The sequence below is a fragment of the Rhinopithecus roxellana genome, chromosome 4 (assembly GCF_007565055.1).
Source record: "Rhinopithecus roxellana isolate Shanxi Qingling chromosome 4, ASM756505v1, whole genome shotgun sequence".
NCBI lineage: Eukaryota > Metazoa > Chordata > Mammalia > Primates > Cercopithecidae > Rhinopithecus > Rhinopithecus roxellana.
Window position 1 is genome coordinate 151,934,661 of NC_044552.1, and position 12,157 is coordinate 151,946,817.

General features: G+C 51.1%; 1 protein-coding gene across 4 annotated transcripts; it reads left to right on the forward strand.

The window, feature by feature from the left end:
- Positions 1–926: 926 nt before the first annotated feature.
- Positions 927–11,686, forward strand: TBXT (T-box transcription factor T). 4 transcript variants are annotated; one of them, XM_030929144.1, is made up of 9 exons: positions 941–1,265; positions 1,893–2,182; positions 2,682–2,946; positions 3,694–3,828; positions 4,655–4,716; positions 4,851–4,912; positions 6,708–6,884; positions 8,377–8,506; positions 10,749–11,686. In XM_030929144.1, exons 2-9 carry the CDS (start codon positions 1,977–1,979, stop codon positions 11,020–11,022), a joined length of 1,311 nt encoding a protein of 436 aa, XP_030785004.1. In that variant the 5' UTR covers positions 941–1,265; positions 1,893–1,976; the 3' UTR covers positions 11,023–11,686. The 4 variants fall into 4 exon arrangements, with proteins under 4 accessions (XP_010369982.2, XP_030785004.1, XP_030785005.1 ...); XM_010371680.2 differs by lacking the exon at positions 6,708–6,884 and having other exon boundaries at positions 927–1,265; XM_030929145.1 differs by lacking the exon at positions 941–1,265 and having other exon boundaries at positions 1,704–2,182.
- The last annotated feature ends 471 nt before the right edge of the window (positions 11,687–12,157 follow it).

Sequence of the window (12,157 nt, forward strand, 5' to 3'; positions counted from 1 at the left end):
GGTCCGGCTTCAGGAGCAAATGAGGTCCTTTTGGTGCCTCTTTCCAGAAGGACCTTTCCCCCTTGGGTCAGCCCCCTGGGAATATCCCTGCATCCCAAACAACAAAAGACCCTGAGAAATGCGGACCGGGACAAGCCGCCCCGGCTTCCTGACTCATAGGTCTAAGTTGGAGAAGGGCTTGAAGGAGCCCTGTCCCTCCGGGGCGGCAGGCACCCTCTCCCGGGACTGGCTCCTGGGAACCCTCCGCACACCGCGAGGCAGGTTGATCCCTCGAGTCCCGGGCGGGGATCCCTCGGGCGGCTTCCCCAGCAATTCCCGACCCCGGAACAAGCCGGGCTGGGCGAGGGACAGGGGGCAGTGGGGACTTAGTGCGGGGGGCAGATACCATGTCCGCGGGAAAGCTCCCTTGCTGGGGCTCAAGACTCCTCTGAACCCGCTGCCCCACCCGATGCGCCGGCTTTCTCCAGAGGGGCTGGGGCTGAGGTGCCCGCCCAGGAGACAGGGAAACTGAGGCTGCTACCCCAGACCCTCGTCCAGCGAATGGCGAGGTGTGCAGAAGCGCAAAGCCAGGCCTTGGAAGCGGGAGCTTCTGCCTCCTTCCCCCTTCCTGGGCTCCCGTTTTAGGAGGAATGTTACTGTTTAAAGAGACCCCACTGAACTATTTCCTGCTCATTGTCACCTCTCCTTCGCTCTCCTCGCGTAAGTTCTCACCGAAAGGTAATAAAACAACCGCTGCTGACACCGCTTTGCGCTGGGCCGGGCGCGGAAAGCGAGTCCGGCTCGTCAGGGACCACCCCGCTAGCCCCGACCCTCTCCCACCTTCTGCGAAAGCAATGACACAGCAGAAACCACGCACACGCCTGGGCACACTCGACTCGGTGCGCGCGCAGACCTCGGCATCAAGTCCTATTTTTATAAGAGAGCGAGGAGGACACTTCCCAGAAGGGGTCGTTTTGCTTTTGCTTATTTCCATCCATTTCCATCTCTGCGCGCGGAGTTTCCTTTTCCAGATGGTGAGAGCCGCTGGGACACCCGACGCCGGGGCGGGCTGATCCACGATCCTGGGTGTTCGTGACGCTGCCTGGGGCTCCGTGAGCGAGGGACGTGTGGGGACAGGTGCACCGGAAACTGCCAGACTGTAGAGTTGAGGCATCGGAGGCGCGAGACCAGCACCACTGGGGCGAGACGAGCGCGGCGCATCCCAGAGCCCGGTCGAGTGCGCTAGTGCCTGGGAGGGGAGGGAGGCGCGCCTGGAGCGGGGACAGGTGAGGCTGCGCGGACGTCACAGGCTGGAGCGGCTGCGGGATCCGGGCGCGCTGGAAAAGCGAGCAGGATCCCGCGCGCGGGAATCGGGGAGCATCGCAGGCGGCCGGGCCGCCCCTCGCGGAAGTATGGGCTGGGGCGGGCCGGGGCGTCCAGCTCACCTTCCTCCCGGGCTTGCCCCGCCGCTTTGATGGAGGTGCAAACATTTGGGGAAGGGCGGGGGTGTAGGGGCTGGGCCGGGGCTCAGAGAGCTGGGGCCCAGGATTTACATGAAACAGGCGTGCTGGAGCCCATTGTTGGCCCCCGGCCTCCCAGACCCGCCCGGCCGGGTCTGATATGGCCGCTCTCGGCCAATGGGCTGCTGCCCGGCACTTCAAAGCGTGCGCTGCCCAATCCGCCGAGCTCCCCATCGCTGCCGCCGCGGCTCTATTTATGGGGAGGGCACTGAATTTCGGTCTCCAGAGACCTACTCTAGTGGAGCCTTGGGGAGTTCAAGTGGAATAACCTCTCCCCACCCCTCTGCCCCTGTCCCCTCCCCCCACGTCTTGGTCCGCGCCCTCCTCCCGGGTCTGTACTGGGACCCGGGAGCCGTCACAGGTCTCCGCCCTAGGGGCCCCTTTTCTCGGAAGGGCGGCGGCCAAGAAGGGGGAAGGTGGCTCTCAGGTAGAGAGTCTGGGCTTCGGGGACGGCGGGGAGGGGAGCCGGACAGGAGGATGAGCTCCTCCGGCACCGAGAGCGCGGGAAAGAGCCTGCAGTACCGAGTGGACCACCTGCTGAGCGCCGTGGAGAGCGAGCTGCAGGCGGGCAGCGAGAAGGGCGACCCCACGGAGCGCGAACTGCGCGTGGGCCTGGAGGAGAGCGAGCTGTGGCTGCGCTTCAAGGAGCTCACCAACGAGATGATCGTGACCAAGAATGGCAGGTGGGTGTGCGTCCGGAGCCCGCGTGCACCGCGCTCTTCAGCGCCTGGGCAGCCTGGGGGGCCTGGCAAGTTCCTGGAGGTGGAACTCTTTTTCTCCTGGAGGAGGACTTTGTGTTTGCTCCCGCTCTGGTTAACTCCCTGGAGTGCATTTCTGCAAGCCCCTCTTTTGAGGTTTTCTCCGCGGAAGCTTGGGGAGGAGGAACGCGCACCCCAGGGTCTCGACCTCAAAGGCATCCGCCTGTCCCCTTGGGTTGTGGTCTCCAGCATTGAAACCCTTCGCCAGGTCCTCTCCGCCCTTGCCTCCCGAGGCCGTGGAGATGGTGGGGAGGCCACCCGGACCTGGTAGGACTCGGGGAAGGGGGAGCTGGGAGTCACCCTTGGACGTTCCCCAGGGGGCTCCTCCGAGCCCCAAAATAACAGAGGCCTCTGTGCCCAGTTTCGGCCTCTGGCCTACCCGGTCAGTGTCGGGGTCCTCCTGCGCCCGCCCCGTGTTTTCCAGGCGGATGTTCCCAGTGCTGAAGGTGAACGTGTCTGGCCTGGACCCCAACGCCATGTACTCCTTCCTGCTGGACTTCGTGGCGGCGGACAACCACCGCTGGAAGTACGTGAACGGGGAGTGGGTGCCCGGGGGCAAGCCGGAGCCGCAGGCGCCCAGCTGCGTCTACATCCACCCCGACTCGCCCAACTTCGGGGCCCACTGGATGAAGGCTCCCGTCTCCTTCAGCAAAGTCAAGCTCACCAACAAACTCAACGGAGGGGGCCAGGTAGGCGTGCGGAGCCCGCCAGGTCTGGGACGAACGAGGGGGGTCCGCGTTGCGCTTCTTCTCGGGAGTTGCGGGAAGGGACGCTGCTTGAACGGGAGGTGACGTCTGCCCTGGAGAAACTGCCACAGCCTTCTCTAATAAGGCCTTTAGTGCTGTTTATGCTAAGCTGTTAACATCCACGCCTGGCGAATGGGGAGCGGGAGCACTCCCCTTTGAAGGTCTGGAGCTTTGGGGGAACTTCTGTGTCTAGTCCTAAACTCTCCTAGGGGTGGAAAAGATATCAGCCTTGATGGCAAAGTCGCATTTAAATTTAAACATGCGCCACAGTACTTACTGCGTGGAGTCTGAACAAACTTGTAAAGTCGTGCTTTTCTAAAGGACATTCTTCAGTCGGGATTGTTCCTGGAAGACCCCAGGTTAGGCAAGTTGCAAACAAGCCCAGGCTTTTAAAAATGTCTATAGCCTTCCTGGAAGCCTTAGTACTTTATTCCACCAGGTGAAAGGATTTTGTGATGAGTATTCATTACTTTTAATGGTGTGTAGCATCTCACATCCCGTTTCCAAACAAGCTGTGGGAATAGCACATATACACCTCGGAGAAGCCTCCCCTGGTAGAACCCCACTTCCCTCAATAGTAGAGACACTTTCCTGGGATCCAGAGGACTTTCTGCATCCTGGAGAAATGGATGTTTTGCCGTTTTAACGCAGGACTTTCAGTGCCACCAATCCTGTATCTGTCTCCCTCAGATCATGCTGAACTCCTTGCATAAGTATGAGCCTCGAATTCACATAGTGAGAGTCGGGGGTCCACAGCGCATGATCACCAGCCATTGCTTCCCTGAGACCCAGTTCATAGCGGTGACTGCTTATCAGAACGAGGAGGTGAGAAGGACAGAGGGGGATTGCTTTTCCGGTGTGCTACTCCGTGGAGATTCTGGGGGAGTGGGGAGAGAGGCGCTAACCTCACCGCGAGCTCCGAAGGCTTCCTGCCCCTTCAAATAATTTTCCATAACTTGAAATGGAAGCACAGGGGACAACTGTTTAAAATAAGTCCCCATTCAAAATTTTCCCCTTGAATTCTCCATGAAAGTGTTTAAAACTAGAAACATCTCAATGCTCAAAATCAAAAGATCCATAAAGTATTCAGGTTAAACGGCGTGAGAATTTCTTGAGAACAAGATTTGAGTGAGAGAGGGACATGTCCTTCCTTGGAAATCTTCCCCAAAGGGTTGGGGGGGGCAGCCCCTCAAATCTCTGCAGTGTGAAGACTCAACTAGATACAAGCTACTGCATAGGTGCCTGTAAATCTACGCCTAAGCCCAACCCCAAAGTACTGCAAATTGGGGATTAGTTGGATACCTTGTTGGTGTTGACCGAAAACTAGAACTTCCAGGTCACTATTTCCTGAGTGGCCCCAGCTTGTGTTTTCAGCCATTTCTGATTTATACACATGGAACATTGTTAGTAGTAGGTTAAATTTATTATGAATCCCACTCAGAACATTGACATTGAAAATTTTTCATAAACGTGCTACTCTTTACAATTACCCAGCTATTTTCAGTTCCAAATAGAAAACTGTATGTGGAAAGAAGTCAGATTATATTTGAGTATTGAAAAGTGGTACTGGCGTTTCTCAATTTCTTGGTGCCAAATTAAATTCCCTGACTGATAGGGAATATATTAGTAAATGCAATTTCTTGTTTTTCAGATCACAGCTCTTAAAATTAAGTACAATCCATTTGCAAAAGCTTTCCTTGATGCAAAGGAAAGGTGAGAGAATTCTAACTATAAATACCCTTGGGCAAAGAAGTATGCAGAAAGATGATGTTGCTGCACACCCTCTCTTCTGAATTTCCTTCTTTTTGACAATTCGATATACTTTTTCTGTTTGTTTGTTTCGATAGAAGCGATCACAAAGAGATGATGGAGGAAACCGGAGACAGCCAGCAACCTGGGTACTCCCAATGTACGGTTTGTTGCACTCTGTCATGGCATTCTGTGTCATCCAGACTAGACTTGCTGAGAGCTGGGAAGTGGAGATGGAGAAGACAAGGGGGTTTCTGGGTGCGCCTGAAATGTGAGATTGCCTTTCTGTCATTCAAGGCTCTTTGCCCTGTGATGTTGAAGCTGTGTTGCCCATCTAACCTCTGCTCTAATTGGAGCTGTGGATACTCTCCTTAGTGCTTTTGTTTTGCCCTGAGGCAGCTGCCACCATGCCTGGGGTGGATGACTGAGACCTAGCTGGGTGTTTACACTCTCCAGTATTGGGCAACAGGAGAATCTAGCTCATTACATCCTCTTTGAGGCTTTCATTAATGGTTGAAGGGCCATCTTTCCAGTGACGCTTAGGAACAAAATTTTTCCTTAGCCCCTTGGTTCTACGAATGACTCACCAGCTCCTGCTGGTTTTGGTGGAAACAGTGGCTCTGAGGATGAGAGAGTTGGATTTAAGTCTAGCTACCTCTAGGAGTTCCAGGAGTTGGATAGAAGATTATATAGCAGCATCTGTTGGGAGAAACGCTCTGTCTCACCCTAGGCGGTTCTCTCCACCCTGGGAAGGGGCTTGGAGATGTTAAATAATGAATGCGGTAGCACTGGCTAGTCAAGAGGCTGGATGAATCAACATGGCACACTCCTCCTTACACAGGTGTTTTCTATTCTGAATATATTTTTCATCATTTCTTAGACTGATTGAACAACCAGAAGGGCACTCACTTGAGCAGAGTGAGCCACTGCTCTGGCCAGGGCCGGCTGGGCAGCGAGGGCACGTCTGCACCCTTCCTTTCAGTGCTGCCTGGAGAATTGTTAGTAGTTTGGAAATTGAAGCCAGAGTAGTTGTCCCCTAGGGGTTGCTTTTTCTCATTCAAAACAACAAAGCTTAAAGAGTATAGAAGAGGCTGGGCAAGGTGGCTCACGCCTGTAATCCCAGCACTTTGGGAGGCCGAGTTGGATGGATCATTTGAGGTCTGGGAGTTTGAGACCAGCCTGGCCAATATGGTGAAACCTCGTCTCTACTAAAAATACAAAAATTGCCAGGTGTAGTGTTGGGCGCCTATAATCCCAGCTACTTGGAAGGCTGAGGCACGAGGATCCCTTGAACCCGAGAGGCAGCCATTGCAATGAGCCAAGATCACACCACTGCACTCCAGCCTGGGTGACAGAACAAAACTCCCAGTCTCAGAGGAGAAAAGATGAGTGGAGAAGAAATTGTAGTTTTAGAGGAAGGAAGGGGAGTCTTGCAAGCACTTTCTGATTCTCCTGGGGCGAGGCTAAACCAGGAGAGGGAGCAGTAAAGGGGTCTATCCCCAGCTAGGAAGGCAGCTCCCGAGTCTCTGTGGGTGGCAGGAGGAGAAGGGGAGGGCACCCTTGTCTAAGCACCACCTCAACTCTCTCAGCGTCTCTCACCTGCTCTCTGCCTGTGGTTACATTGTATTCATGCTCAGGGGAGGAAAGCTGACCTGCCTTGGGGAATAGTAAATCTCAAAGCAATCCAGAGGATTCTCAGGAGGAAACAACTTAGGTTGCCTGAGGCCAGGCTCCCGGGTTTACTCAGGTAGGATTGGAAGCCTTGGGTAACCTGTGGTAGTGAGTGTCAGAGGTCTTCAGGCGCACTGTGTCTTAAGTATGAGACACTCAGGGTGCCTCCTCCCTCAGGGGTCCCTGAGGGGAAGGTGGGAAGTCCCTGGCCTGGGCTCTGCTCTCTGGACTGGTGGAGGGAGCACTAATGCTGGTTCCTCAGCTCTCTCTCTCTTTTCTCACAGTAGGGGGCTGGCTTCTTCCTGGAACCGGCACCCTGTGTCCACCTACAAATCCTCATCCTCAGTTTGGAGGTGCCCTCTCCCTCCCCTCCACGCACGGCTGTGACAGGTACCCAGCCCTGAGGAGCCACCGGTCCTCGCCCTACCCCAGCCCCTATGCTCATCGGAACAATTCTCCAAGTGAGTCCTAAGCTTCATTCTGCCAGGGGTTGGTGGGTGGCCGCAAGACCACTTTGGGAAGGGCATTCTGCAGGGGTCTAGAATCTAAAAAAAAGGGACGGTTTCCTGGAACCCACATCCAAGCCCAGTTTTTTAGTAGCTCAAGAGATGACCTTCAATTTCTGTCTATGCCACTGCCACTGCTGGCAGAGCAGCCACAGAGACCCAAATCAGAGGCTTGCATCCTTACATGGGCCTTAGAGTTGGTGCTCCAGGTTTTGAAAATGACAGATTCCTGGGCCTCCCCACAGAACCATGGTTGATCCTTATAGGAGGAGAGCCCAGGTTCGAGTCTTTTATGAACCTCTCTAAAGTGACAATGATGAGCAGCTAGGCTCAAGAATTCCTGACTAGACGAGCGATTCCCTAAATATGGTGCCCAGGGCAGAGCCTCAGCACCACCCGCAAGTGGGCACAGTCTCAGGCCTCACCCCAGACTGACAGGCAGCAGCTCTTAGTGGAACCCACGATGTGTGCTTTCAAAAGCCCTCCAGGCCATTCTGATGCATGCTCCAATATTAGGAACACCGGGATAGACCATAAAGATCCCCTGGCCTAATTCTCTCTATAACACTGTATATGTCTAGACTTAATTTTGTCTGACTCCAAAAGAAGGAAAATAACTAAAGAACACCATAAAACAATTAAGCAATTAAAGCTGATTTGAAATGAAAGGACCTTATTGGGTTAGGAAGTCATTGGGACTTGTTCAACCAGAGGCTAGACTCCAAGGCAGGAAGGTCTTATTTTTTTTTTTTTTTTTTTTGAGACGGAGTCTTGCTCTGCCGCCCAGGCTGGAGTGCAGTGGCCGGCTCTCAGCTCACTGCAAGCTCCGCCTCCCGGGTTCACGCCATTCTCCTGTCTCAGCCTCCCGAGTAGCTGGGACTACAGGCGCCCGCCTCGTCGCCCGGCTAGTTTTTTGTATTTTTTAGTAGAGACGGGGTTTCACCGTATTAGCCAGGATGGTCTCGATCTCCTGACCTCGTGATCCGCCCGTCTCGGCCTCCCAAAGTGCTGGGATTACAGGCTTGAGCCACCGCGCCCGGCCGGAAGGTCTTATTTCTAATTTTGCCTGGAGTAATGGTTTCTATCGCCCATTCTTATGAAGTAATCACTGGAAAAAAGGCAGGGTAAATACATATTTATTTTTAAATATAAGTAATTCCAAGTCGAGTGATTGTAAGATTCAATGTCTGCAGGGCATCTACTGATATAATGATAAGGGAAAAAGCTTGGGTTACCAGGGTATGCTTTCAAATACATACATTTGGCAATAAATCTTAGCCCCTGATAACCACATAAGTAGACTAATGGATTGTTTTCTATAGTTAATGTCCAATGTGCATTTTGTTTTCAGTGTTAGGTAGCTTCAGTTATTGGTGATATTTCACTGTACTTTCTTGTTCTTGGAAGACACCATCTATAATTGCACTTTCTTACCTTCCCCCCTTAGCCTATTCTGACAACTCACCTGCATGTTTATCTGTGCTGCAATCCCATGACAATTGGTCCAGCCTCGGAATGCCTGCCCATCCCAGCATGCTCCCCGTGAGCCACAATGCCAGCCCACCTACCAGCTCCAGGTAATGTATGTTCAGGACATGGTGCAAAGCATCCTGGGAGCTCTGCCTGTGACCTCACGCTGTTCCCATTCCTATGGACTCTTAGTCCTTATTCTCCTTGGCCCTGTGGGTGGTTGGGTCTTTATTTAGAATTCTATATTAGCCAGCTATGCCCAGGGATCACGGGTGACATGACTGCGGAGCTCCTGTTTGCAGTCTGTTCACTGGAAGGATTGGGCTCCTTTACAACAGAGTTGTGGAATGGGAGCTGTGCTATCCCATCCCTGAATGAAACCACGGTCCCCATCCTGGTTCTGCCACTTACTGGTTCATGTGATGGACAAGTCTCTTAGGCTCTCTGAGCCTCAGTTTCCTCACATATAAAAGGAAGGTGGTAAAAAAAATAACCCAGCCTCGGCCTGTCTCCTACAGGGCTGCTGGGATCAGTAGGCAGAGCTTAAGGAGATATTTTCAGAACCTTTTCCAACAAGAGCTATTAAATTAAGGAAATAAATGTGTTGGCTTTTCTAGGATCAAAGTATTTAATGTATGTGCTGGGTAACTGGTAAAGAATGATGACTCTTTTGTTACCAACTTGCAAATTATGCAGAGGGAGAATGGCTTAAAAATCAAGCAGGCTGGTAAATGTCTTACATTTCTTCATAGGATGAATATAAAAACCTAAAATCCCAAAGCTAGAAGTCAACCCTCATTTTCCAGGGAGGAAGGAGGGTCAAAGATACTAAATGACTGGACCAGCTCACAGCAGAGCGAGCCTGGACTTAAGTGATCTTGACCTCAAAGGCAATGTACTTCATTTTCTAGAATACCAAAATATGCCTGAGATCTTAATTCTTGTCTAGAAAACAATTCCTTCATAATAAGAATTCCATTGCCTGTGATTAGAAACAGAGCAACAATGCATAAACAAGAGAAGCTTTCAGGGGCTCCAAGAGCATTGCCCCAAAGCCTGCACCCGAACAGATGACCGGCACACTGCAAGCTGCTGACAGCGGTCCCACCCAAGGGTTTCAGTGTGGCTCTAATTGGGCATCTTAGAATATGAAGCTTTCATCCGTAAAATGGCATAATAACCTGCCTCGATTAACTCAGACTTGTTTAACAGTGTGGTGATACAACATAAGGTCTCATTATTCACTTACAGAAAGACAAGATTATTTCCCAAAATAAAATCTTCCCGTAACTGAATACTATCCACTTCCATGTGCTTAGACTGGAGAATTCAGTAGTCATTTCCACCTTCCTCATTTTACGCGTTGAGAAACGCAGCCTTATAAGTAGTCTCGGGCGAAGTGTAATGTGACAAAACTAGGTAAAGGAGGAACTGGGGATGGCTTCCTAGTCTGACTGCCAGGTGCTTTTCTTGCTGCCAGGCACCATGCTAGCACACCTATGTACTGAACAGGACGAAGTGCAGGGAACTGTGTCTGTACTGGAGTTACTCTAAGGAGTGTCTGCTGCTTAGTGTTTTAGGAGAGGCTGGTCTTCATTGTGAGAATGACTGCAGTGTTGGGGGTGGGGTGTGCTAGATAAAAACATGTACTTAAGCCCATCCTCAGTAACTTTTGATTGAGAATATCCGAAAAGTTTTATTCTGAATGAGAGTGCAAAACTGCTGGTCTGAGTCTTTCTTTTCTGTTTTGTTTGTTTGTTTGTTTGTTTGACGGAGTTTCGCTCTTGTTACCCAGACTGGAGTGCAATGGTAAAATCCCGGTTCACTGCAACGTCTGCCTCCTGGCTTCAAGCGATTCTCCTGCCTCAGCTTCCCAAGTAGCTGGGATTACAGACATGCACCGCCATGCCCAGCTAATTTTTTGTATTTAGTAGAGATGGGGTCTCACTGTGTTGGTAAGGCTGGTCTTGAACTCCGGACCTCAGGTGATCCACCCACCTTGGCCTCCCAAAGTACTGGGATTACAGGCATCACCCACTGCGGCTGGCCTGGTCTGAGTCTTTCGTAGGGAAACTTAACAGCGCTCTTCCATGAGCTCTGAATATGTAAATAATCTTTTCAGTCATCTTCCTGATGATTTTGTTTCTTATTAGTAGACACGACAGTAACTTCTATACATCATAGGATGTGCTTGTGAATCCTGTAATAATCTGGAGAAAATGATGGGTTTGAAAGAAAAAACGTCCTATCACACAGTCACTCCAAATGGGATTTCTGGTGTGATTTTCCGTCCTTAGCTGGCCTGCAGCCCCTGCCCAGGTCCTGCTCACTGGTGTCTTTCTGTTGCAGTCAGTGCCCCAGCCTGTGGTCTGTGAGCAACGGTGCCGTCACCCCAGGCTCCCAGGCAGCAGCCATGTCCAATGGGCTGGGGGCCCAGTTCTTCCGGGGCTCCCCCGCGCACTACGCACCCCTCACCCATCCGGTCTCGGCGCCCTCTTCCTCGGGATCCCCACTGTACGAAGGGGCGGCCGCGGCCACAGACATCGTGGACAGCCAGTACGACGCTGCAGCCCAAGGCCGCCTCATAGCCTCATGGACACCTGTGTCACCACCTTCCATGTGAAGCAGCAAGGCCCAGGTCCCCAAAGATGCAGTGACTTTTTGTCGTGGCAGCCAGTGGTGACTGGATTGACCTACTAGGTACCCAGTGGCAGTCTCATGGGTTAAGGAAGGAAATGCAGCCTCAGTAACTTCCTTTTCAAAGCAGAGGAGAAGCACAGGCCGCGCTGTTCCCCAGAGCCCCAGCACCCCTTGCTCACACCTGCAGTAGCGGTGCTGTCCCAAGTGGCTTACAGATGAATCCACCTATGGAGATGCTGCAGTCGGCCCAACCTGATTCACAGTGAAAAGATGTTTGCCAGGGTCCAGAAACTTTTTCTGGTTTATTTCTCGTACGGTGTATTGGCAACTTTGGCACACCAGAATTTGTAAACTCCACCTGTCCTAATTTAGTGAGATAAAAAGCACACTCTTAATCTTCTTCTTTGTCGCTTTCAAGTAGTTAGAGTTGAGCTGTCAAGGACAGAATAAAATCATAGTTAAAGACAGCAGGTTTTAGTTGAATTGAAAATGTGACTGCTCTGCCCGCTAGAATGTGTGTATTTGGAGCACCTGTAGCTAATCTCTTGTGTTGTTAAACTGTAACTGTTTCATACTTTTCTTTTGACAAAGTAGACAAAGACAATCAGCAGAAAGCATTTCCTGCAAAATAAATGCAATATGCAAAATGTGATTGGTCCAGTTATTAGTCAAGCCTCTCCTTTTGTGAGTATTTACTGTTTATTGTAGCTGGTGGTAAAGACCTTATCCCCAAAATGCATTTTAATCTATTACAGACTTTAATATTGTATCTAATTTGTTGCAAAACTGGAAGTGAAATTTGCATAGACAGTGCTAATTGCCACAGCAATTTAAAATATGTCAAATAATTTTTAAGAGATTTACTCAACATCGAATCATGGATGACGTGGATAAAGACAGAACCTAGAACATACTGATGTCTTCAAGATGAATATGGGATGTCCACCCTATTCAAGCTAAAGTACTGTACATAAAATAAACAGATAAAAAAATATCATTTGTCAATGCAAAGTGTAGTTACCATAATACTTGGAACAAAATGACATTTGTAAATATCTTTCCCGCTGTTTTTTCTCAAAAGCAAAACAGAACTGCAATGGAGCTAGACTGGGACAATT